The sequence below is a fragment of the Pseudorca crassidens genome, chromosome 7 (assembly GCF_039906515.1).
Source record: "Pseudorca crassidens isolate mPseCra1 chromosome 7, mPseCra1.hap1, whole genome shotgun sequence".
In the NCBI taxonomy this organism is placed as follows: Eukaryota; Metazoa; Chordata; class Mammalia; order Artiodactyla; family Delphinidae; genus Pseudorca; species Pseudorca crassidens.
The window spans coordinates 110,378,021-110,405,844 of NC_090302.1; the positions used below are offsets into that span (position 1 = coordinate 110,378,021).

General features: G+C 38.9%; 1 protein-coding gene and 1 long non-coding RNA gene across 2 annotated transcripts in view; one reads left to right on the forward strand and one right to left on the reverse strand.

Moving 5' to 3' along the window:
• LOC137228224 (uncharacterized) overlaps positions 1 to 15,771 on the forward strand; it is a 101,854-nt gene extending 86,083 nt beyond the window's left edge. Inside the window, exon 3 of the long non-coding RNA XR_010945210.1 lies at positions 14,373 to 15,771. This is a non-coding gene — a long non-coding RNA (uncharacterized lncRNA). The remainder of the gene's footprint in view (positions 1 to 14,372) is intronic.
• Positions 1 to 27,824, reverse strand: part of GALNTL6 (polypeptide N-acetylgalactosaminyltransferase like 6) — a 1,150,933-nt gene that overhangs the window by 93,907 nt on the left and 1,029,202 nt on the right. The window contains exon 7 of the mRNA XM_067745365.1: positions 14,671 to 14,788. Within this exon, the coding sequence (XP_067601466.1) occupies positions 14,671 to 14,788 (118 nt within the window). The remainder of the gene's footprint in view (positions 1 to 14,670; positions 14,789 to 27,824) is intronic.

Here is a 27,824-nt window from a genome sequence, read left to right on the forward strand (position 1 = left end):
GCATTTACGTGATATTTTTTTATCTGGAGAAGCTGACATGCTTTCACGATTCAGGACAGAGCAAAGAACACTTGGCAGTAGGTCTTGAACTGGGCAGGTTCCTACCTTTTCCTGAGTCTCACTTTCATCTTCTGTAAAGTTGGGCTAACGTGTCTGCTTCAGGAGATGGTTGTAAGGACTCGATTGAATAATCACAGAGCACCCTTGGCACATAATAGGTGCTCAAGAATAGTGGTCATGTGTTAATATTACCCGAGGGGACCAGCTTTATTCTTCTGGTATGTGTGGGCTCCAGGGAATGCGTGTCATGTATCCACATGTTGACCTGTGTGAGGCGGGTGGTCAGGCTTATGGCGACATGCAAGTCTGAATGTGTGGCGACGAGGTAGGGATTGTATTCTCAACTGTCCTCTCACAGTTTGAAGAGAGGGAGGGAGTTGTGGGGTCAGCTCACAGGGTCCTGGTGTGTTGTAGGTTGCTGACCTTGACATAAAGTGTAAAAATCAAATCCTTATACCTCTAAAGTCGATGCGTGCCTATACCCCCATGCTCTGTGTAGTACTGTCACTGGGATTTGGGTGACAGGCTTGAGAACTGTATGGAGCTTTTTAGGTAACTTTCTAAACATATATCTCTTGAGCTTTTGCGGGGGTGTAAACTGACTTGCATTAGAGTCATTAGATTGTATTTCATTTTTCTTATTAGGGAAAATGGCAACCAGAAAAATACAAAAATTCTTAAGAATTTCAACGTTAGAAAAAGATTTCAGTAGGAAGTTAAATTGACCTGAACACAGATACCGAATGCTGTGTAAATTGTTATATCCCGCTCTCTTTACAGCTATCTATAAAAGCTAAAATAAAATTAAATAGGGAATTAGGAAATTGCCATCAGACATAAAGGAAGTAACAACTGGAAGGAATTTAGACTTGCCAGGCCTCTATCCAATGGACATAAAATTTAACTTGAAAATGCTCTGTTTCACCTGAGGTACCTTTTGTTGGATAATTGAAATGAATCTCAGACTGGCTTGTGAGACATTTAGCAGCTCTTTCTGTTTATCTTTGAGTTTCTGATTGAGTTTAGAGTCATTTTAATATTTTCTTTGGAAGATCAATTCTGGGCATGTTGAACTAGAATGGTTATTTTTATATCACCTAGACTAAATATTCTAGGGGAAGAAACCCCATAGGAACAACTCCAGATATTTTCTTGTGTATGGGAAGGTATACGGTGCGCCATAAAAAGGCTTGTGTCACATTTTAGACACAAAATGCAACTACGCTTCGAGGTATTTGCAGGCTCAGAAGTAAGGAGAGGTTTTTTGTTTTTAATATAGCTCTCTCATGAAAGCAGTGAGAAGGTATATAAAGTATTTTAGAATCATCCTTGGCATAAAAAGGATTTCTAATGAGTACATTTGATAAGACTGAACTTATTTTTACCAAAACCATTTGTGCAAAGCATCGTCACTAGAGTTTATATAGAGGTAGCTTAAGTGGGAAAGAGTATGCTTCCAAAATGAGATTGAGTTGTACCCTTCTAAGGAGACAAGGAAACTATTTCAGGAGTATAAATTAAACACCCTAGGAGGTTTCTGTATTTTCAGACAACTGCAGAGAAAGTGGAAAATGCTTATTAATTGGAACTGTAGGTACTCTGCCAATGTGCTGGAGGCTTATCTTGGGAACCAAGAGTATGGAAATTAACAATGGTGAGGGCAGGGGGACCGAGGGACCGGCTTGGGGTCAGGGCCCTGGGGAACAACCCCCTTTCTTTGGGACACTAGTGTGTCATTGTTTTGTAGTTTCTCCTGCCAATCTGTGGGTCCTGTAACACATGGAACATTTGCTCTGGTGATGGCTGGATCAGACACACTCAAGGCTGGAGGAGTAGGAGGTTGAGGACCAGTAGACACTGGAGCCCATTCCCCACCTTCTAGTTTGGGTACAGATGCAAATATTTTAAAAACATGATGCCAGATCTAGCCATCTCTTCTCTGAGGCTCCTACTTTGTAATATTGGCTGGCTGGACTCCTTTTAGCACTTAGCACCATCTGAAATTATCTTGTTTATTTATTCACTTATTTATTTATGATCTGTCTCTCCTCAGACTAAATTCCACAAGACAGAGAACTTGTCATTTCTGTTGACAATTATATTCTCAGTGTCTGGCAGACAGTAGGCTCTCAATTAATATCTCCTGGATATGTGAATACATCTGTGACAATTGTCTGCATGTGAAATTAATATTGTCATTTTATCATATAAGTGCTTACATTTGTATTATGTGACATGTTATAGATATAAATTATTAAATATATATAACAAAATTTATCTTCTCTCCATATTTATTTTTGCATATATATTTGTACCTTGTCTTTTTTGTCACTTAATAATGATAGGTTTGGATATTATTCCATATTAGTAAAAATACACCTGTTGCATTCTTTTTACAGGCCATACTGTAGTTCATAGTGATTAATTTAATTAGTCCCCTAGGATGGATATTAATCTTTTTTCATTTTTCATCAATGAAAACAATATTGAGATAAATATCTGTGTACCTGTGTCTTTTCACACGTGGGATTCATCTTTATTTTTTTTCCCTAGATAAGTAGTTGTTCCACAATATTTACTGAGGAATCCACTCTCTTCCTCTTGATTTGAAATGTTTATCTTGTGCTAAATTCCCATATTATCTGGGTCTATTTAAATTCTGTGCCATAGGTATCTCTGTCTAATTTCTGTATTTGATTACTTAAGTTAGCCCCCTATCATTTTTTCCCCAGAAATTTTCTTGTTATTCTATTTGTTTTCCCTTATGAACTAGAAGCAGTTTATCTAGCTGTCCCCGGTTAACCTCCCCCATCCAAAAAATCTTCATGTTATCATTTTTACTGGGATGGCATTAAATACAGGAGTATGCTTAGGGAGAACTATCTTCATTATGAATTTTCATTTATTCATTTATTTTGTGTGTCCCTCAGTAGCATTGTAACATGTCTTCATGGAGGTCTAGGACATTAAAGTTTATTCCAAGTTGGTTTTTCCTTACTGTCGTAAAGGGTGTCTTCCTTTGGGTGGTTGTTTTCATACATAAAGGCTACTGTTTTCTGTATATTTACACACACACACATTTTACTCAAGCAACTTACTGAATTTCTTATTTATAGTAGTTTTTCAGTTGGTTCAACTTGAATTGTTCAGGTAGATATATGGTAATATTATTTGCAATTAATGCAAAATTTCTGTCCTTTCCAATTTTTATATCTGTTATATTGTCTAATTGAATTGCATACTATCATCAGGATAATCCTAAATGATATTAAATAAATTAATGGGAAAATTCCTAGAGCTGCACTTATTTTGGTGGATTAGGCTTTGAATAGTTATTCTGTTGTGTAATCTTTATTATTTTTAATGCTAGCATTTACAAGTAAAATATGTCTGTACTTTTCTATTTATTTGTGCTATCTTGGTCAGATTTTGTTATCAATATTACGCCAGTTATCTCATCAACTGGAAAGATTTCTTTCTTTTCTGTTATTAGAGAACAGTTTTTGATAAACATTGTAGCCCTAAGTGTTCCTTAAAGGTTTGGAAGAAACTAATGAGGTTTGGTGCTTTATTTTTCAGAGGGGATAGCTTTTTGACAATTTTCTCTATTTCTTCTGTCGTCATTGGGCAGCATGATGGGCAGAATTCTGAGATGGCCCCCAAATTCCCACCCCGTGGTACACAAGTCCTTGTATTATCTCTGCCTTTTGAGTGTAGGAAGGTGTGTGATTGTGATGGATTTCACGTCTGTGATTTAGGCAAGGTGACCTTATGACAAAGGTGAAGGGGTTTTGCAGATATAATTATGGTCCCAATTTAGTTGACTTTGAATTAATAAAAAGGGAGGTTATCCTGGGAGGGTCGGACCTAACCAGTGAGTCCAAAAAGGGGACTCTGCCCTTCCTGAAGACAGAGGTGTAGGGATGTGAAGTCTGAGGAGATTCTCGCCTTGAAGAAGAAAGCTGCCTTGTTGCGAGAGGGCCGGGGAGGGGAACACAGGGCAAGGGCCCGAGCTGGGCTTCTGGTTACTGAAAGTCATGTCCAGACAACAGCCAGCAAGACAGTAGTGGCTCTGTCCCCGAACCACAGAGAGATGGGTTCTGCCTACAACCTGAGGGGGCTTGGAATCAGATCCTTCCCTGGCTGAGCCTCCAGGTAAGGATGGAGCTGGCCGAAAATTTGATTTCAGCCTTGTGAGATCTTAGCAGAGGCCCTGCAGAAAGATGCTGGATTGAAATCCAGAGGCTGTGGGAGAATTCTGGGCGGTTTTAAGCCACTAAGTTTGTGGTAATTTGTTATGTAGTGATAGAAAACGAATATAGTTGGTTCAGACTTTTTCTTTTTGGAGGTCAGTTTTGTCATTTATATTTTGTTAAAAACCATCCATTTTCCCTATAATCTTAACTGTATTTGCATAGAATTGAGCAATCTCTTATGATCATTTAAAATTTGAAAATTCCTGTTTTTCCCCCGTTTTTATACATTTTATTTTATTGAAGTATAGTCAATTTACAATGTTGTGTCAGTTTTAGGTTTATAGCACAGTGATTGTTATACATATATCTATTCTTTTCAGATTCTTTTCCCTTATAGGTTATTGCAAAATATTGAATGTAGTTCTCTGTGCTATACAGTAGGTCCTTGTTTTTTAATCTATTTTATGTATAGTAGTGTGTATCTGTTAATCCCAAACTCCTAATTTATCTCTCCCCCACTTTCCCCTTTGGTAACCATACATTTATTTTCTGTGTCTGTGACTCTATTTCTGTTCTGTAAATAAGTTCTTTTTTTTTTTTTTTTTTTAGATTCCACGTATAAGTGATACCATATGATATTTCCCTTTCACTGTCTGACTTACTTCACTTAGTGTGATAATCTCTAGGTCCATTCAAGTTGCTACAGAAGACATTATTTCATTCTTTTTTATGGCTGAGTAGTATTCCATTGTGTGTGTGTGTGTTTGTGTGTGTGTGTATGTATATATACATATATATAAACACCACATCTTCTTTATCCATTGATCTGTTGATGGACATTTAGATTGCTTCCGAGTTTGTGTATTCTTCTTCTAATAAATGTCAATTAACTGTTTTCTAATTAATTTATCTGTCTCCATACCTAGCTATATCTCTTATTAATGATTTATTTTTGGCTCTAAAGAACTAGCTCTTGCACTACTAGTTTTAGGTTTTCTGAATCATTAAGTTTTCAAATGCATATTAATATTTCCTTAGCTTTGTTTTATTTTTTATTTGTGAACTGGATATGGATGTTTAGTTTATTTTTATTATTTTTTATGTTGATGTAAGAATTTAAGAGTCTGCCTTTTCTTCTGAGCACTGCTTCAGCTGTATCTCTTAGGTTTTGAAATATGTTATTTTAATTTAACTTTTTCCCTTAGGAATACTATGAGCTCCTTTATCCTCCATGTCATTCCACTCTACTACTTTTTAACTTTGCTCATTTTAATTTCACTTTGTTCCTTTTTCTCAATCTTATCTTTGTGTCCCTATATATTTTCAGAATATTCCTCCTCTTTTGTGTTGCTTTCAATGTGACCTTCATTTCGGTTTTCATCTTCTTTTTCATTATATCCTGACTGCTGCTGTTTATTTTCTATCTTCTTCTCTTGTCTTTTAACATTTTTCCTAATCTCAGAAAGTTCAGCATTTCATACTGTTTTACAGAGTCAATGACTTCATTAACCTTTTAAAAGAATTTATAAAAAGGTATAGCAGCATGATTTTGGTGACCATTCCTGAGCCTTTCTTCCTTTTTTCTTGTAATTTTTTTTTTTTTGGGGCGTACGCGGGCCTCTCACTGTTGTGGCCTCTCCTGTTGCGGAGCACAGGCTCCGGACGCGCAGGCTCAGCGGCCATGACTCACGGGGCCAGCCGCTCCGCGGCATGTGGGATCTTCCCGGACAGGGGCACGAACCCGTGTCCCCTGCATCGGCAGGTGGACTCTCAACCACTGAGCCACCAGGGAAGCCCTTTCTTGTAATATTTTAATATGCTATTTCCTTTAAAAAGTTATTATTTATCTTTGAGTAGGGTGCGTTCTTCTTACCAAGTACGGTAGGCATTCACCTTATGACACACAATTTAGTGTGTGAGTGAATTCTTTTGGCCTTTATTTGTCTGCATCCAACAGGAATTGGCTGCTGTAGGGCTGCTTGTGAGCTTGAGTATCTTTCCTCCATCCTGCCTCATTAATAGCCTGCTTCCTGAAAATGTGGCGGGTCTGTATAAACCTCCTCAGACCTGTCCCCAGCCTTCCATAGATGCTTCTCTCTGGTGCCAGACTCAATCCAGAGAAGCTCTGGCCACCAGCAGTCACACCTGTTGCTACTGTTTCAAAAAAGTGATTGTTCATTTTTTACCCTTAGGAGGTGCCAATTACTTTGGGGAAGTAAGATCTGCTGACTTCAAACGAGATTTGTAGCTGGGGTCATTCTGTCTTCCCGTGCCCCTGTTTTACCACCACTGAATTGATCTTACTGCATATGATAACGTTCCTTAGACACTGTGGTTGGGGGTAAGATATCTGAGAATTTTGTCAAGGGTAAAGTTAGGCTTTTCTTGTTTCTGCTTCATATTCTCCTTTTCTGTTTTGAGTGATCTCTAAGAACAGACCTTTCTTTTCCAGTTTAAAAGTGTAAATTATAATTGTATGACATTCAATTGTTGAACTATAAATACACATGAAATTTTTTTGATAGCTTCATACTGTGTAGGGAAACTTTAAATTTAGCTAATTTAGTGGGTTTATTTTGATTTTCTAAGTACAAATAAATGAAATCCATGTTTGTTCTTGAGAAGCTCTGTAATGAGGTTAAGCTCTAGACTATACAGTTTCCTGAGCTATAACAATTGTAAATTGATGGCTGTTATCTTGTTTGATTGAATAAAGAGCTGAGTGTTCTGTACTCAACAATTAGTCTCTATCATGTATATGCAATCCTTATTGAATAACCATTGCATTTTGAAGACAGTAAAAAGTTAAATTTTACATTAAACAATAACAAGAGTTGTCAGCCCTCGTATTTAATAAAAATTCCCGTTGGGAAGAGCCTGCATTTATTATTATTATTATTTTTTTGCGGTACGCGGGCCTCTCACTGTTGTGGCCTCTCCCATTGCGGAGTAACAGGCTCCGGACGCGCAGGCTCAGCGGCCATGGCTCACGGTCCTAGCCGCTCCGCGGCATGTGGGATCTTCCCGGATCGGGGCACGAACCCGTGTCCCCTGCATCGGCAGGCGGACTCCCAACCACTGCGCCACCAGCAAAGTCCCACCAGCAAAGTTTATTTCGTTTTAAAAGTGGTTTCAGAGAATGACAGTAGCCACTTGTGCATCAGGGCATAAAGTCTTCTAGTTTTTCCGGCTAAGAGAAATTAGCCTAATGGTTTTGAGGGCGAACCCCAATTCTGCTCCTTCCTTTGGTATTAACTAGGTAATGGCCTGCCTTTGCAATTATGAGATGGAAATTATATTTTACCTTGCATTAGTGTTGAATGGAATAACAAATTTAATTCCGTGACCTTTAGATGCTAAGTCATTACTTTTCCTTGTTAAAGGACCAAATAATAGTTATTACCACCATAGGAGGACTAGAATGGCCAGGACTTTGGGACACAGGGAGCTCCATGTAAAGATTTTGAAAGTCATAAAGGGGTACAAAATAAACGGATGCTGTCTAGTAAAATCTCAGGTATGTTTTAGTCTCTTTGAGCTGAAATGTTTATTTGTATGTGGCAGGATTAAAACTTAAGTATTCCCTTTGTTCACTGTGTTTTCCATCTTCTATTTTTCCTTGGGGAGCATTTTCTTCCCTACCCCCAGCCACGTAGACGCCAAGATTCAAGGAAACCCCAGAGGCTTCTTGTAGGACTGATTTTTTTTTTTTCAGTTTAGAGAGACTACACAAGATTGGGCTTGAGGGAAGGGAACAGAAGTGACCGCTAGCAAACAGGAGTGGGAACTGGTCCGTAGGACCAGCGCACAAGAGGGGAAGAGACAAGAGAAAGGTCACCAAGGCTGCCCCCCTGCCCTGACTCATCACTGTAAGACCCTGGCCACTCAGCAACCTGGGTACCTGTAAGTCCCCTGGACAGAGGGCAGGAGACTGGGGCACCTGGGTAGGGATGAGGCCCAGAGGGGAGAGCCTCGCCCCAGACCTGAGCCCAATAAGCCGGGTGATTTGCCTCTGTGCAAAGTCAGCAATGCAGCTGCCTGTGCTACGTGAGCTTTTCCTGTCACTTATGAGACTGAGAGTTTTCGACAGCAAGGTGTGAATCTCTGTTCAATTTACTGTGTGAAACATCCCTCTCTAGTCTCTCTGTAAACGTATTGAATGGCATTCATATTATGGTGGACCTGTGCCGAATACAGGCTGCATCGAATACACCTGGAACTTCTGGCGCACAATTGTTAAGTTACATGGGTATCTCAAAGGCATTTCTTCCCAAAGGGGATTGTGCTAGTTTTTAAAAATTGTAATTATGTAATTTAATGAAATATCACTTGAATTGGTGAAATACTGTTGTGAAAAGAATTGTTGTTCGTGTCAAAACTAAGTTGAGGAGTTTGAAAGATGGAGTTGTTTACAAATTGCTGTCAAATTAGATGTGAGCAAAGTAACACTAAAGGATTGGGTAAACCCATAAAAAACCGGAAGGATTCTATGACTGCATGAACATAGCTTCCAAGTGTCTTTAGGTTCTCATTCCAATTTAAAGGAGCCCAAACTGGGACTCATGATGGATACAATGTGGATGTGGTCCATGCATCTCTAGTTTATCCCAATCCGAGGACCCAAAGGCAGAAGGGACAGCTTTGGCCTCTCTTGCATTAGAAGATTTGTGAATAAATGTCCATTTGTGTGTTATACTTAAGAGGAGATTCTTAACGTAGGTTTTCTTGTGCTTTTCTGCTTTAATTGATGTTTATGTTTAATGGGTGAAATATTCATCTCAATTGTACTTGATCCGAAGAAGGCTTCTGTTGGGCTTCCTTTGCATTTTTCTGCGGAGTCTAGCTTGCACAGTACACGGACTCATGGTGAAGGTTCCTGATTAATATTTTAGAGGGGATGACTAAAATCTTCAGGGAAAATTTCATCAAAGTCTGTTTGGTTAAAATCTCTGCAATAAATAGGGACAGTGATGGATGTTTGTGTTTCCCTCTTTTCTGGGAAGGAAAGGAAAACACTACTTAAGTTGGTTTGGCACTGTAGCTGGAGATGGTTAGCTGAGGCAGATGGTTGAGAGAAAGTTCCCTGGTTTATGATTCATATGCTAATCTGATTTGTGATTTGTGGGGTCCTTAGGAGTCACTGTGAACTTTTAGGAGGGGAAAATAAAGCGATCAGGGAATAAATGAATAAAAAAATGGAGATCAGTTGAAAGAGGAGAGGGAGGGAGGCTGGTGAAGAGCCTCCTGAATATGTTCCTAAACTATTACTGTGAATATGGAAATAAAATATGTTCCAAACAATAGTGAGAAATTGGGATGAATTCCTTCTCCAGGCAGCTACTGGAGAGAATCTTTCTCACATTTATCTTGGAACCTCAAGAACTTAGCCCAGAGTTGGCACATTGTAATCGATAAATAAATGCCGGTTGAATGAGTTAGTGACTGGTAAGGGCTGAAAGACTGTGAGAGGTAAGTTAAAATTTCCTTACATGTCTGAACCGTAAGCTTAACACATGGGAAGGACGAGAGCACATAACAAAGGTGGTTGCGTGGGGTGTTTCAATCCATTACGAGTGATTTCAGATAGGCCGTGGGGCTTCCAGACTTATTAGACTCGCTCTAGGACGTATGGTGCTCAGATTCACGTCACCTGGAGCGCTGAAGGTTTCTGCACAGCTGAGGCTAGAGGTCACAAGCTCTCCCCAGACAAAAGATGGCCCAAGAAATATTGGACCAAGGTGGGACCGTGTTGTTATGCTCCTGGGCGTGGAAAAGGACAAACCAAATTTAATGCTCTTCTATGCAGATTTAAGTTTTATGTCTCATGCCAGAGGATTTTTGTGGAATAGAGTCCCTGGGCTTCATTCTAAATCATGTGGGTAACTAATTCGTGTTTATTGTTCACTTTTATTTTCTGGGAAGAGTTTTCTTCTGAAAATGCTAACATTTGGACTTTGATCTTTGGCGAATGGGTATAAAAATGCACTCTGGGGCTTCCCTGGTGGCGCAGTGGTTGAGAGTCCGCCTGCCGATGTAGGGGACACGGGTTCGTGCCCCGGTCCGGGAAGATCCCACGTGCGGAGCGGCTGGGCCCGTGAGCCATGGCCGCTGAGCCTGTGCTCTGCAACGGGAGAGGCCACAACAGTGAGAGGCCCGCACATCACAAAACAAAAACAAAAACAAAAAAACAACACACACACACACAAAAAACACACTCTGGGCAATCAGAGACCCATAACGGTGTTAACACTGTTTCAGTAACTTAAGTGGCACACACCGTTTAAAGGAGGGTTGTCTCTCTCATGTAACACTCTGTAGTCTGTCTTGGTTTCCTCTTTGTTTCCAGATGCAGCTCCAAATTGAGTACCTGGAACACTGCCTGGTGTAAATTAGATGCTCAGTAAAACTTGTTGAGTGACTGAGTGAATGGTGCTTTCTCCTTCCTGGCAGCTGGCTAACCTAGCAACGTTTGAGAGGCAGCTGGATAATTCTGGGCCACGTGAGAATTCAGATTCATATTAAAAGCGATTGAAGACTGGGCTCGGTGCAGAGAGATCATTTCTCTAGAGAGCCCTTTTCCTTGATGGACTCCTGAAAATTACGCTGTGTTGGTTTCTATGTGATGGCATGAAATCCACTCACCTAGTCAGATGTTAGAAAAAGGAAGGAAAGATATTTACAGAGACAGGGAATTGAGGAGCCCTCTTAGCCAAATCCCGTCTGACCAAAAACTCAGCCCTTGATATAAAGCAGAGTTTTCTGGAAATATTTTCATTCAGCCATGGAATCTTGTCATAAACATCAGTGAAATGATTCTTTGGTTGAAATGCAAACAGCAAGCAAAGATGCCTGATAACAACCACAGACAGAAATCTTTTGAATTAGAGCTTCTAAGTTTCAGACTTGAAACAATTTCTATATTATGGTGTGAAATAGACTAGTAAATTCTCAGTTATCCGTACATACTCTCAAACATGAAGGGCTGACCAGTGTATATCTGACCGTGCTTTACAGTGTAAAATTAATCGCAATTTATGGACTGTGTCCCAAAATGCAGATATTCCATCTTTCTTTGACTTTTTAATACCATTGAACACAGCTATTTGCAGACAGTTCTTTCATTTTCTCTCATATGGAGAAAATTCTTCATCTTCCATGCAAATTCTATCTAATCCTGCTTGAGGGTGTCCCCCTCATGTTACAAATCCTAATAGGGAGGGACAGGAACCCCAAGGTCAGCACACAATAGCGGGAAGAATGGAGAGATGTGTCTGAAATGGGACCCTGTAAGATATAGCTGTTGCCAAAGGATCTGTCATTTCAATCAAACAACCTGGGGCAATTTAGTCCTGAACCTCTAGCTCTGTTGCCATGGTTTCTAGACAAAGACGACAGGGCTGCATTCCAATTATATCCTTCAGAATGACAGATAACTGAGAAAGAGAAAATGGGGTAATAAAATCTCAGGTCACCCCGAAGAGAAGCAATAGATACAAGTGACAGAGAAATGAGAGGTTCAAGTTTATATTTGTCTTAGAAAATACCTTTGTGATTTAGAATGCAAATGTCCATTCTGCAAACGCTGCAGACTTCCCACAGTTCTTTTATCCACACCCAGTTTATTATTCTAAGCCAGGTATCTCCTGCTTACTACAGATTTTCTTTTTCTGTTTTTTCTTATTAAACAATTTTTAAGAAAAATTGAAGTATAGTTGAGTTACAGTGTTTTAGGTGATTCAGTTATATATATATGTATTTTCAGATTCTTTTCTAATATAGGTTATTATAAGAAATTGAATATAGTTCCCTGTGCTATACAGTAGGTCCTTGTTGTTTATCTATCTTATATATAGTAGTGTGTGTATGTTAATCCCAAATTCCGAATTTACCCCCCCCTTACCCATTTGGTAGTTTGTTTTCTATGTCTGTGAGTCTATTTCTGTTTCATAAATAAGTTCATTTGTGTCATATTTTAGATTCCACATATGAGTGATATCCTATGATATTTGCCTTTCTCTTTCTGACTGATTTCACTTAGTATGATGATCTCTACGTTCATCCATGTTGCTGCAAATAGCATCATTTCATTCTTTTTTATGGCTGAGTAATATTCCATTATATATATGTACACATCTTCTTTATCCATTCATCTACTGATAGACATTTAGGTTATCTCCATGTCTTCGCTATTGTAAATAGTGCTGCTATGAATATAGGTGTCCATGTATCTTTTCAAACTATAGTTTTGTTTGGATATATGCCCCGTAGTGGGATTGCTGGATCATATGGTAGCTCTATTTTTAGTTTTTTAAGGAACCTCCATACTGTTCTCCATAGTGGCTGCATCAATTTACATTCCCACCAACAGTGCAAGAGGGTTCCCTTTTCTCCACACCCTCTCCAGCATTTATTATTTGTAGAATGCAGATATTCTTAATAGCATTTTAAAGTTAAAGAATTCGTGAATGAAGAGAATCTAACAAAAAAAAATCTTGAACCATGAGAAGTAAAAAGCATTCTTTAACTTCTGACGATATTGCAAATAGAGCAATGCCTGTTTTCCTTTATTGCTGGAGTCAAATGCAATATTCTGTTTTTCCAGTGGAAGGTATTACTGTAAACTTGCACCCAACTTTGGCCCATATCTGATAATCAGTAGTATTTTGCCAGGGTCAGTACAAAGTTTGCTGCTATGCTCTTAGGGTATAATGAGGATACTCACCTCTGTTCAGTGAGAGGAACCATTAGGTAGAGATCAAAAGGTTAACCGTGAACTCTGGAATGGTGTTGGTAGGTATGCCTTGAGTGAACAGACAATTTTAAGTTTCTATATTCTCTGCAGTTAAGTAGAGGTGGAGCATTTTAATCCCTAAGTGACACTGGGTAGTTTATTTAATCTTTAAAACTTAAAAAATTTAATCTAAAAATTTTAAAACTTTAAGTCTCAGTTTCTTCATCTATAAAATGGAATAATACCCACTTCTCTGAGTTGTGATTTTAAATTATATAAAGCACTTGGCCTAGCATCTGTACATCACATACCATTAAATAAATGGAGTAAATGTATGTATACAAAGTTTAAGAAAAAAGTAACGTAGATGTGAAATTAGGTGTGTTTCAGTGATGGTAAAAAAGAAAAGCACTAATTTAATAAATAGTATTTCAAGGCTTATTGCCAGCAGTGAGATGGAAAATTCTAGATGTCCTGCAATCGTGTCTCCTGAGTTTCTCTTTGGAATATTTATTTTATGACACTTTGGGGACAACATACTGTTTCTGCTAACACATAGAATGTAGTTGTTACAGTTAAGTAAAAACCAGTTTTGTCAATTTCTTTTATGCATAAATTCAAAAAGTTTAGCTGGATTATTAAGTTTGACTTTTACTATATTCAGAATGCACTTTATTTTCTTACCAAGAATTGGTTTGATTTTATAATAGAGGTAATTAGGAAAGCTGATTTATTTAGTGAGATTTCTGTATGATAAATCTTGCAAGAATCACTGTATCTTCGATATGAATAATGACAATGATAAAGGAAAAAAAATCCTTTTGCACAGTTTATTTTGCTTTGGTTATGTGGTCTTCACGTGCTGTGGTAAATTTTTTTCATTTACAAACCTTGAAATTTGATATTCTATCATATACTTGCATATATCCTATATGTATATATATAATATATGAATGTATATATATGTAATAAAGTATAATTTTTGTGAGTACTTATGGTCAAAACAAGTGGAAACCTGGGCAACTTCAGATAAAAATAAAAAACTCACTTGTTTTGGAATTATATAAAGAATAGCTTTAATTTGTCATTCATATTGTAGTTATTTAATTTTTGTTTTATACTGGAGCATAGTTGATGAACAATGTTGTGTTAGTTTCAGGTGTACAGTAAAGTGATTCAGTTATACATATACAGGTATCTATTCTTTTTCAAATTATTTTCCCATTTAGATTATTACAGAATTTAAAAATACTCTTCTGTTATTGAAATTGTGGAATAGTGGTTACAGGCAAAAGGTGGAGTATTATTTCGAGAACAAACACAATGGGCAAACGCTCCAGTAATTCCATTTCTTTCGCCTTCATGCCTCTGTCTGTCTGTTCTAGGTGCCTGAGAAGGAATGCAGTACCAGCAGGGCGGCAGAAGTGCTGGCACACCACAGTTCCCCCCTGCAAGTGGGATTTTGAATTCTTTCTCATCTGTGTTTCTTTTATGGCATGACTACGTCTCACAGAAACATCAGAAGGAAGTAGCTTCTCTCATCCAAAAGCTGAGGTGGGGAAATGACATGTCTATTTTCATTGTTAATTTGCAACATAGGAGGTCACAAAACGAAATGACGCCATTCTATTAGAATGGTCAAAATGATGCCAACCTAGTGTGAGAAGGGTGCTGACGGCTTACCTTGAAAGAGATTTCATATTGCTCTCCTCCCCAGATTTCCAAACCTGGGTCATAGCCCCCCAACTCCCAAAACCATTTGCGATCCACAGCAAAGAGACCTCCAGCCATAACGGGAGACCTGTGAAAGGAATAAAATAATCTTTAAACAGCTATGAACATCAGGGAACATGGCATTTTGCTTGGGGGAAAAAAAAAAGCAAACTTTAAGTCTCAGTGTTCACTGCAGGGGGCTTTTCAGTTCGGGTTTTCTGTGAGTGGACATGGGTTCACACTAGGTCTCTGATCGCTCCTGGAACCCCCTTGAGCTTTGAACTTCACAGTTCAGGCTCTAAAGCCACTAGTGCCCCGTGGAGCCACGCAATGGCTCCATGTTTGTCATCAGAGAGAAGTACATGACGACTAGTGTCTGATATATTGGGAAAATCCATCAGTTCTATGGCTTTTCCTCAAAGAGATCTGATGCTATCAGACAGATGAAAGTATAGAAAACACGGTTGTAGACCATATCTTTGATTTAATCTCTCAGTATGTATTCAGCAAACACCTACTATTTCCAGGTCATGTCCATTTTACAGACTACGAGATTGTCAGTTAGAATAAAATAACCAACCAGCTATTAACGTGCCAAAGTTGGAATTTAAACTAGGTCTTTTCGCTTTAATTATGTACTTTTTAAAGTCTACCTTCTAGTAAATATTCTTTTTGATCAAATACTAATTTTTAGACTTTCTGCTGTCGCTAGGATATATTGCAGTCATGTTGCTATGTAATGCTATAATTTATACTCATTGGACCCTGCCTTAAAATTTTTTTGCAGTTCAAAGGCAGCTTTTGTGTTTTTATTATTATTATTATTACTTTGGCTGCACGGCATGCAGGGATCTTACTTCTCCGAAACTGTTCCCCCTGCAGTGGAAGGGCAGAGTCTTAACCATTGGACCACCAGGGAAGTCCACTCTTGTGATTTTGAATGTTCACTATGTGTTGGGCTCTCGGCTGACAGCCTTGTCCAGTTGCCTTGATTAATCCTCACAGAAGCCCTGGGTATATCCTCCCTGTGTGCTATTGGGAGAAACAGGCAGAAAAAGGTAGGGCCCAGCGCCCAAGGGTGGCACCAGGATGCGGTGGTGCTGCGGCTGGACCAGGTCCCCTGACTTCAAAGCCTTTGAATTCTTTACTGCAACACCGTTTCTGTTTCAATGTTTAGGAGGTGAAGAGAGACAACTACAGAAATATGGACATAAAACAATTAGAGAACACCTGATGCAGACCAAGCCAATCTGTAAAAACACACTCGGTCAATAGAGTTTTTGTGAGAGTTTTTTTGATTCCACAGGGCTTAGGCATAAGCAATCAGAAATAGGCAATCCTATTCGACCTGAACCACAAATAGAAAGATCTTAAGTCCTACCAATATATTCTCATTTGATTGTGTAGAGCATGAGACCAGAGTGCAACCGAATTTCCACTGTGCAGAATGAATCTCCCAACTAGAATTATCGTAGATAGAGAACTAGTATAAATATCCGGGAAGAGAAAGTCCTAGATGGATTTTTTTAATTGTAAATAATTTGTTGGGAACGCAATATCTTGTTTTCTTAATGAGTTTATAAAAAACTCACCATGGAGTATATTTTTAGTTAATTTGAGGCATAATAAAACAAATTCAAACAGGCCTCTTTACCTTCATTGATGTTTTTGCCAAGCTCCAGATAAATGAGTGCTTCCTGTTTTGACTAGTGTGAGTGGCTGGTAAGAAACAAACCTTTTATTTGTTCGTGTATTTACTTATATTTGTCCATTAATCTTTTGAACACTGTAATTGAGGTATAGTTGACATACAATGAATTGCAAATATTTTAAGTGGACAATCTGATAGATTTTGACTTATGAATATCCCTGTGCAGCAATCACCACATTCAAGAGAAAGGAACACATCTATCACCCCGACAAAGTTTCCTCATTGTAATCTCTCCCTCCTGACCCTCTCCTCATTCCCTTCCACTTGGACATCACTGATCTCTGTCACTACAGATTAGTTTGGATTGTCTAGAATTTTCTATAAATGGAATCATACAGTATGTGTTCTTCTTTGGGAGGGTCTGGCTTCTTTCATTCAGCATCATTATTCCGAGACTCACCCTTGTTGCAGCATGTGTTAACAGTTTCTTCCTTTTTTATTGCTGAGTAGTATTCCATTTGCATGACTATACAAGAGTTTGATTATCCATTCACCCACTGATGAACATTTGGTTTGTTTCCAGTTTGAGGTTATTACAAATAAAGCTGCTATGAGTTTTGTGTACTAATCTCTCTGTGTGGACATATGCTTTCATTTCTCTTGAGGAAATGCCTAGGAGTGGAATGACTAAATCATATGGTAGGTGGGGGCTTAAACTTTTAAGAAACTGCAAAACTCTTTGCCAGAAAGGTTGTAACTTTATATTTCCGCCAGCAGTGTTTGAATTCCAACTGCTACCCGTCCTCAAATACTCGATATGGGCAGTCTTTTGAAGTTTAGTCACTATATCAGCGGCATAGCGGTATTTATTGTGGTTTTATTTTGCATTTCCATAACAATTAATGATGTTGAGCGTATTTATGTTATTTCTCTCTTTTTTCCTAGTCAGTCTGGCTAGAGGTTTATCAATATTATTGATCTGCTTAAGGAATTAGCTTTTGGTTATATTGATTTTCTCTATTGTTTTTCAGTTTTATATTTCACTGATTTCTCCTTGGTCTTTATTAGTTTAATTATTCTTCTTACTTTGTGTTTCATTTTCTCTTCTTTTTCTGGTTACTTAGGGTGGAAGCTGATATTATTGATTTGAGACTTTTTTTTCCTAATATAGCTATTTAGTACTATAAATCTCCCTTAAGTACTGCTTTAGCAGAATCCTGTGAAAAATATGTGGTGTTCTCATCTTCATTATGTTCAAAATACTCCCAGTTTTCCCTTTTGTTTTCTTTTTGTGACCTATGGGTTATATAAAAATGTGTAATTTAATTTCCAGCTATTTGGGAATTTTTGGAGATCTTTCTGTTATCGATTTTCATGTAATTCCATTGTGGTCAGAGAATACACTTTGTATGACTTAAATTCTTTTAAATTTATTGGGATTTTTTTTTTTTTTTTTTTGGCGGTACGCGGGCCTCTCTCTGTTGTGGCCTCTCCCGTTGCAGAGCACAGTCTCCGGACGCACAGGCTCAGCGGCCATGGCTCATGGGCCCAGCCACTCTGTGGCATGCGGGGCACGAACCCGTGTCCCCTGCATCGGCAGGCGGACTCTCAACCACTGCGCCACCAGGGAAGCCCCAATTGGGATTTTTTAATGGCTCAGAATGTGGTCTATCAGAATGTATTCTGTTGCCATTGATTAGGTCAAGTTGGTTGATAGTGTTGTTCTATTCTTCTATATTCTTATTGATTTTCTGTCTCCTCATTGTATCAATTACTGAGAGGGATATTGAAATCTATGACTATAATTCTGGATTTGTTTATTTCTTTTTGCTGTTCTATCAGTTTTTTGCTTCATGCATTTTGTAGCTCTGTTAATAAATGCATAAATGTTTACGAATGTTATGTGCTCTTGATGAATTGACCTCATTCTCATTACAAAATGACTTTTACCATCTCTGGTAATAATCTTTGCTCAGACATTGATTTTGCTTGGCTATTAATATAGCCGTTTCAGCTTTCTTTAGATTTGTACTATCTGAACACTACTATTTATACATTTTATATCTTTTTACTTTACTTTTTAAACTATTTGTGTCTGTATTTAAAGTCATTTTCTTGTGGGCTGCTTATAGTTGCATCTTGCTGTTAAAAATCTCTGCCTTTCATTGGGTTGTTGAGATCACTGTTCTTTTTTTTTTTTAATAGATGTATTGGAGTATAATTGCTTCACAGTACTGTGTTAGTTTCTGTTGTGCAACAAAGTGAATCAGCCATGTGCATACATATGTCCCCATATCCCCTCCCTCTTGAGCCTCCCTCCCACCCTCCCTATCCCACCCCTCTAGGTGGTCACAAAGCACCGAGCTGATCTCCCTGTGCTATGTGGCTGCTTCCCACTAGCCATCCATTTTACATTTGGTAGTGTATATATGTCGATGCTACTCTCACTTTGCCCCAGCTTCCCCCTCCCACCCCGTGTTGTTGAGATCACTTCCTTTTAATACTATTATTCATGTAATCAGGTTCAAATCTATAATCTGCTTTCTATTTGTCCCATCTATTGTTTCCTTTTCCTATCTTTTTGATTAATTGAATATTTTTCATGATTTCATTTAGTATCTTTTTTTGACTTAATGAAAACTCCTTGTTTTCCCTTTTTAGTGGTTGCTGTAGTGGTTTCTGTCATACATCTTTATTTTTTATCAGTTTACCTTCAAGTGATATTTTATAAGAACCTTTTGATAAAATCCTTTTGTTTCTATTTCCCCTATGTTTGTACCTTGTGGGCCATACATTTTACTTTTACATATGTTATGAATCTCAGATCATATCATAATTATTTTTGTTTAAGCACTCAATTATCTTTTAAAAAAATTAAATAATAAAATTATATATATATATATGAAATTATATTGTTATGAACACCATTTCTGTTTTCTTCATTCTTTTGTGTAGATTCAGATTTCTATCCTTCTGCCTAAAGTACTTTCTTCAACATTTCTTGTAGTGGGAGTTTGTTGGTGATGAAGTCTTTCATTCTTTGCATGTCTACATTTTAAGAAAGATATTCTTGTTGGCTATAGAATACCAAGTTAACAGCATTTTTCTTTTAATCCTCTAAAGATATTACTCACTGTCTTCTCACTGGTATTGTTTCTCATGAGAAATGTGTTATCTTTAGCTCTGTTTTTCTGTATACAATAAGTCTTTTTTCCCTCTGGCTGCTTTTAAGATCTCTATGTCATTAAATTTGAGCTATTATGATGTGACACATGATATATGGTTTTCTAGGTACAGTTTCTTGTGCTTAATAAGACTTGAGTGTCTTGGATTTGTAGGCATAGTTTTCATGAAATTTGGACAGTTTTGGACCATTATTTCTTCCAATATTCTTTCTGTTCTTACCTTTCTTTTATATCCTCCAGAGTGTCCATTTATACACTTTCTTCATTTTTAAAAACTCTCTTTTTTGTTTCATTTTGGATAGTTTCTGTTGTTATAACTTCAAGTTCACTAATCTTTTTTTTTATTTTGTAAAGTCTGGTCTGTTGATAATCCCATCAACATCAAAGCATTTTTAATCTCACACATTTTTTTTCCACCTTTAGGATTTTAATTTTGGTCTTTTTATATCTCACATGTCTCTACTTAACTTTTTGAATTTATAGAATACTGTTATAATGACCATCTAATTGTTCTTGTCTCTTAATTCTTAGTTCACAACTTCAGTTCATTGAATTACCCATTCATTATGGGCCATGTATTGGTGCTTCTTTGCCTGCCTAATATATTTTTCATTGAGATATAGAACTTTTGGGGAGCTGGATATTCTGAACATTTTTGAGCTTTGTTCTAGGATGCAATTACATTACTTGGAGGTAGTTTGACCCTTTTGGGTTTTGCTCTTAAGATTTATTAGGCAGTCTGGAGCAATGCATAATCTACAAATTATTCACACCCTTAAGGCAAGACCCTTCTGTGTGCTCTACTCAACCTCCTGCCAATCATCAGGTCGTTCAGTCTGGCTGGTGGGAACAGACACTCTTCCCAGCCTTGGGTGTGTTCTGGGCACTGTTACTTCTAATTCTTTCTAGTGGTGCCTTTCCTAGTCTTGGGTAGTTTCTTTGCACACACGCTCTCATCAGTCCTCTGCTGAGTACTCAGGGGGTACCCACTGCAGATCTTGGGGCTCGCTCCCATATGGCTCTCTTCTGTGGTGTTCTGCCCTTGAAATTCTAGCTGCCCTGTTCTCCCCAGACTCAGCTCCACATCAACTCAGGCTGGTCCCACCTGGGCTCCCCTTCCTTATACCACAACCTGGAGACTCTCTCAAGTCAGTAAGCTGGGGCGATTCTAGGCCTCACCTTAGTGTTTCCCATCTCTCAGGGATCAATGTCCTTCATTGTCAAATGTCTTGAAAACCACTGTTTCATGTATTTTATTTGTTTTTTCAGGTGGGAGGGTAAATCTGGCCCATATTACTCCATCTTGTTCAGATGTGGAAGTCTGCAGATCCACCCACTAATCTTTATTTTAGAACATTTTAAAATGTTTAATTATTTTGAATAGATAATATATTCATATATTTATAAAATATCTTGCTCCTGCTTCTATCCCCTGCCACTATTTTTCTCATCACAACCAGCCATGACTTTGTCTTAGGCATCCTTCCAGAGATATTTCATGCTCATATAAGCAAATACAAATATATCTTATTTTTCTTCCTCTTCTATGAAAATGATTATATGCCACATATAGTGTCCTTTACCTAGTTTTTTTAAATTCCTTAAAACATTTTAATGATCATGCCATATTGAAAAGAGCTTCCTTGTTCTGTTTTTTAACATTTGCTCATTATCCCATTATGCATATAGATGTATATTTATTTTGGTGAACATTTAGATTATTTTCAGTATTTTAACTTCTACAGTAAATAATGTTGTACATCATTTCCATGTGTGTGAGTAAATCTTTAGGAGGAATTCCTAGAATTTAATATCCTGGTTTTTTATGAAGAGCAAAACTATAAAAATTGCTTTACCTTTCCACTTCTGGAAGTTAAAAGTTCATCATAAAGTGCATCCTAACCTGACACTTTAGTTCAAGTTTCGTACCAGTCCAAACACGATGATTTAGAGTCTGATCAAATAAGAGGAGCGTCAGATAAAAGTAGCAATCCTAGCAAGAAATTACAGATCTACCATGAAATATTAGTATCCTTCTGTCTACAGGTCAAAATCGCCAAGGACATGTCATTATCATGACAATATTTGGAGAGGAGTTGTTGAAAACTTCCACAAGGTAATGAATTTTTCAAAAAGGAAAGAAAGAAGAGTAAAGGATGGATTTGAGGCTAAGGAGGAAGGTACACAAAGGTCCCGTGTTGGGAAGGAGAAGAGTAACAAGACAAGGAAGGAGGCCAGTGCTGCCGAGGCCAGAGCATTAGGGGGGGCGATGTTTGGCAGCCGCCCCTGGGCTGTGCAGGACGAGTGCTAAGAATCCCAGCTGGTCCACGACATAGGCAATGTCAGTGCAACACCACTTATCCATAAATTAATTGGTATTTATCCTTTCCCTTGGATTGCCACCACCCTTCTCATTTCAAGCACAGAGCAAACCAGGGCTCTCACCCTCATTCCTTTTTGTGGCTTGGCAAGGAGCAGCTACTCAAAAACTCATAGAAGCTGCCCCTTCTCATTCCCACCTTTCCCAGCCTGAGATCATGCATGATGCCAGGAGAGGGGAGAGAGAGGGCGAGAAGGTAGACGCCCCCAAAGAGCTGCCAGGTCCTGGGGTGATGGAGCCCCCCACCCTGCACTGTGCAGGCGCCCTTGGATAATGGCAAGGCCTCCTGTGTGGCACACGCAGGGAGGATAACGCCTCCTGCTCACCACGACTCTTGGCCTTGACAAACTTTATCCCGCTTCGAATTGGCAGAACTGCTGGATTCGAAACCGAGTGGCTTGGGCTATAGGGGTCTGGGTGGCAACCCCTGTGAACCGGCGGCTGTGATCGGGGCAAGTCTGATCGATTGGCCTCGTTGGATTCTGGTAACCGCCACCCCTCGTAAGGGTGACTGAACTTCCTGCTACTTTTGTGCAGGGATTTAGAGTTGGATTTAAGTAGTTCTGAAGAAAAGTTAATACTGTGCTGTGTCATGCACATCTGGGTTTGTGGATTGAAATCCACACCCCATCACACAGATTGAGTTAACTCTTGTGCAATGTTGCAGTGACATCAAGAGAAGGGTGGCTTTGTTCTTCATAGATTAAAAGATGTTTACGTGTCACATTATTTTCTCCTCAGAGGAAATGAAGAAGGGCCTTGATAACTTTCAGCATGTTCTTCTATTCTCTATTTCCATTTTACGTATAATACTAATTGCCTGAAACCCTCCCCACTGGCCCCATTTCCTGCCATCTCTAATTTATTTATCTTCACATTCCTTGATTTCTTCCAAAATACTCTTACTGGTTTTGTTCCCCTGGGAATGTTAACCCACTGTAGGCAATGTTTTACTGGGCTCTGTGTCTGTGTAACTTTTAACATATTAATGAACTTCATGAGTATTGCTCATGTAATGTCACAAATCAGGTTTTGGGTTTTGCTATTAAAAAAACACCTGTCATCTTTGGGATGCCTTTTAAAATTAATATAACCACAAAGCAATATATTTCTATTAAAGATTCTTTATTCTTCGGGCCATCGAAATGTGTCTGTTCTGAATACTTAATGGAAATCAGTTTTCTATTTTACATTAAGGCTATTATTGAACAGGTAACAAATATGCTTTCCTTTTTACTAGTGGTAGACTAGTTTGCTTTTCTACATTAATTTTTATATTCCAAATTTTACTGACTTTAAGTTCAAGAGTCAATAACGTAAAAGTGTCCTAGAACCATTCTTATTTGGTACCAGAGAAAAACTCCTCATGTTCTCATTTTCAGGTGTGTACTTGGTTGTCTTTGCTAAACCAGGATATAGTTCTTAATGCTGGTAGCCTCACGCTGTGATTCCCACAGCGTTCTAAGGAGTTGCTCGTTTTCCTGATATTCTCTATTTCACGTGTGGACTCTTTCCGCATATGTGAAAAAATGGTGTTTTAATAAAACATCTTTTTCCAGAATATTTTTGTCTACTTTCTCTCATCTCCAGAAAGTGTTTATTTCAAAATTTAATACATCTCGTGTGTTCCCTAGGGGTCAGAAGAGTTTAAAAAAATCCTATTGAAAGATAAATATACATTCAAATTTATTTTTTAAATTGACAAGTAAAACCTAGGTCCAAAAACCCAAAGGAAAACTTCCATTTGGCCTTTTAGAGATCCGGTTCTCAATTTCCTTTCATTTTAGTGGCATCAGTGAGAATTCTGGACATGTGGGTTCAAATGTGAATTTGATCAGAAATGAAATGGCACGATTTCCCTCAGGACTCCATCAAGCAAAGCCAATCAACATAGAGATGAACCACATAATTTTCAATTATGTAACTAGAAATTTTTAGTTGGCCTGTGACCCAGAAAAATTACAGCTAAAATATAATTATCTTCAACTAGGATTCAATTGAAAAGGATACTGCAGATTAAAACAACACATCTTTTCTAACAAGTTTGTTCTTTTAAGTATTAGATCATTACTTACATTAGAATTTGGGAAAGAGTGGCGAAATAACTCCTGATAAATTCATTGGTATCATTCATCTTTAAAAAGGTATTTTGGGCTATAATTATCTTACTGTTTATTGTGTAATAGGGATTATATGGCTGAGGGAGGAATGTGACCGTCTGTTATGCAAGAAGGTGGTGACTCCAGGGGCAAAGAACGAAGTGGGTCCTGAGCTGGGAGAAAGAAGCCTCTTTGGAAGCCAGGATGTTGCAATGGAGGGAAAGTTTGATTCCAATCACAGGAAGCTACGAGCGTCTACCTGGGGACTCTGGTTATATAAAGGGAGAGATGGCCCTGCTAACATGTAAGCTGAAAGGATTGTATAAGTAATAAGGTATAACACTTAGTGCCTCTGTCCTGAGCCAGCCAAGCTGAGTCACCTGAGGCTCTTCCCCTCTGCCGTCCGCTGTCTGAGGAGGCCCTACAGACACCGGACTGGCCTCTGTGTCTCAACATCACTGCCCTTCTTCCTTCTTCCACAGGCTGCACAGACTGCAGGGCTTGACACTTAAAAAAAAATAGCAGCAGCATAAGTTTGTTCTCTACATCTGTGACTCTATTTCTGTTTTGTAAATAAGTTCATTTGTACCCTGTTTTTCAGATTCCACATATAAGTGATATCATATGATATTTGTCTTTGTCTGATTTACTCCATTCCAGTATGACGCTCTCTACGTCCATCCATGTTGCTGCAAATGGCATTAGTTCATTCTTTTTTTTATGGATGAGTAGTATTCCATTGTATATATACCACATCTTCTTTATCCTTTCCTCTGTTGATGGACACTTAGGTTGCTTCCATGTCCTGGCTATTGTAAATAGTGCTGCAATGAACATTGTGGTACATGTGCCTTTTCGAATTATGGTTTTCTCCAGATATATGCCCAGTATTGGGATTGCTGGGTCATATGGTGGCTCTATTTTTAGTTTTTTAAGGAATCCCCATACTGTTCTCCATAGCGGCTGCACCAATTTACATTCCCACCAACAGTGCAGGAGGGTTCCCTTTTCTCCACACCCTCTCCAGCATCTCTTTATAGACTTTTTGTTGATGGCCATTCTGACTGGTGTGAGGTGATACCTCATTGTAGTTTTGATTTGCGTTTCTCTAATGATTAGTGATGTTGAGCAGCTTTTCATCTTTTTTCATCATACAGATGCTTCTTGGCCATCTGTATGTCTTGTTTGGAGAAATGTCTATTTAGATATTCCGCCCATTTTTTCATTGGGTTGTTTGTTTCATACGGAGCTGCATGAGCCATTTGTATATTTTGGAGATTAATCCCTTGTTGGTTGCTTCATTTGCAAATATTTTCTCCCATTCTGAAGGTTGTCTTTTATTGTTTGTTTATGGTTTCCTTTGCTGTGCAAAAGCTCTTAAGTTTAATTAGGTCCCGTTTGGTTATTTTTGTTTTTATTTTCATTACTCTAGGAGGTGGATTGAAAAAGATCTTGCTGTGATTTATGTCAGAGAGTGTTCTGCCTATATTTTCCTCTAAGAGTTTCATAGTAGCAAGGGGGGAAGGGGGGAGGGATAAATTGGGAGGTTGGGACTGACATATACACAGTACTATATATGAAACAGATAACTAATAAGGACCTCCTGTATAGCACAGGGAACTCTACGCAATACTCTGTAACGACCTATGTGGGAAAAGAATCTAAAAAAAAGTGGATATATGTGTACGTATAACAGATTCACTTTGCTGTGCAGCAGAAACTAACACAACATTGTAAGTCAACTATACTCCAATAAAAATTAATTTAAAAACATAGCGGCAGCAGCAAAAACAGCAGCAGAGATTTTCTGCTTTTCTTTCTGAAAGACAACTGTTCTTGGACTGTATCCTAGGAGCGAGGGCTTCTTTGACTCACCAAGTAGAAGGTGGACCCTAAAAGTCACGCAGTGAACAACGTGTGAATCTCAGATGTGTTAGGTCTGGTCAAGCCTGGGGCACTGGGACTGGCACTCTCTCCTGCTGCTTCAAGAAGCCTGGGCTAGCCTATTGCAGGTACTTGGCCTAGCTGACACCGGGCACCGACTAAAAGATTTGTAAGTGAGACTGTCCTAGGCCATCAGGATCCAAGTGAGCCACCAGAGGACTGCTGCCACGTGAGGGACCCCAGGCACAGGGCGCCAACTGTTCTGCTCTGCTAGGGATGGAGGGGTTTCCCAGGATGCTGGCTTGGATGCTGACGTTGGGATGAGTTGTTCATCCCGTGTTGTTCATCCTGTGAGATGAGAGCAGCGGAAGAGCCATTCGGCACAGCTGAGTCTAAATTTCTGAGCTTCAGAGCTGTGGGCCGACGAAAGGTTTGCTGTTGGAAAACCCCCAAATTCTGGGATGATTTGTTAGGCCTCCACTGACTGCTGATAACGGGTCTCATTTCGAATTCCAAGCATTTGAAGAGGACGTATTAGCAACTCCATTATGCTACTGATAAATGACAATAATCCTTGAGAGAGACAGGGTTTTAGTTAGTTTTTAAACTTCTAAGGTCTGACCTAAGCTTATTTTTTAAAGTTATCTCTGCTAACACCTTAGGGTCTATTGCAATGCATAACTGGATTTGAGAGCTGCTCACAATGAAATTAAAAGCCTTTTAAAAATTTTTTAAAAGCTTTCTATTTTTCTAGATTTGCAAATGCGAACGTTCATGTTTAGAAAAGGGTTAGTAGAAAAGGAGTAAGGGCCAAACCGTTACGCAAAAGCAGGTGGCAAAATGATGATTTCAGCTCTTTGAATAAAATGAGGAGGAAAATGAAGCTATAAATCATAGTACAAATTTTGTATTATTTTGTGCCATGATTTATAACTTCGTTTTTATCACAAACACATATTATACTATGTAATACTTTACGGTTTTATAAAATTGAATATGTTCTTTGCTGCTTGTGTCACGTTTAGAACAGTAGACTCTCCTGTGAAAGGGTGTAAAGAGTTGGTGGGAGGAGAAATCTTGCGTTTGTCAGTGCAGATTCCATAGGGCGTTGAACCAGACTATGGTCAAGGAAACAGTATGGTGGTCGGGCCTGGATCCCAGTTAGGTTGGTGGTTCTGAAGTTGCTCGCCGTACTGGTGCCTCCGTAGCTTCAGTGGTTGGCTCTGGTCTCACGTGAGATGAAACTGAAGACTCTGGACGTCCGAAGGCTATACCAACAGCCGTCTCACCAGATAGTGGAGGAGGATGGATAGAACGTGCTAAGTGTTCTCTCAGGCTTACTTTCCTTTGATGTGGCCACGATGCTGTGTCCCTCAGCTACTCTTCTGTGATCCAGAATGGTGTGTGTGTGGGGTGTGTGTGTGTGTGTGTGTGTGTGTGTGTGTGTGAGATCATGTGGTGTGTGTGTGGCTATACACATGCAACTGGAGGAGGTACCGGGAATACCCCTGGAGTGACTGGTTCCAGAACACTTCCCCCCTCCTGGAGGGAGAGGATGGGTGCACTCAGGTGTGTGGACAGAGCTGCTATTTCCTGGCAATGCTGCCATTTAAACAGGTGCCGCTAAACAGACACTGGGGCCACGCACCCCACCCTCAACATGCAGACTCCACCTGGTCTCCCCTGTGGCCTCTCCACCTGAAGTGGACAGGTGAGCCTGCTGCCTTGAGTTCCCTCCTGTCCATGCCCTCCTTTGAGCAACGTGAGGAACTGGAGCCTTGGCTCAAAACAGATTTTTGGATTTTTCCTTGTATTCCAAAATTAGGCCCCCAGTATAATTATCCTGCGGCTCTTACTGGATTTGTTGGTTTCTAATTTCTAATCGGCCACAGGTTTTAGCCACGGCTCCCGTTACATATCGGGAC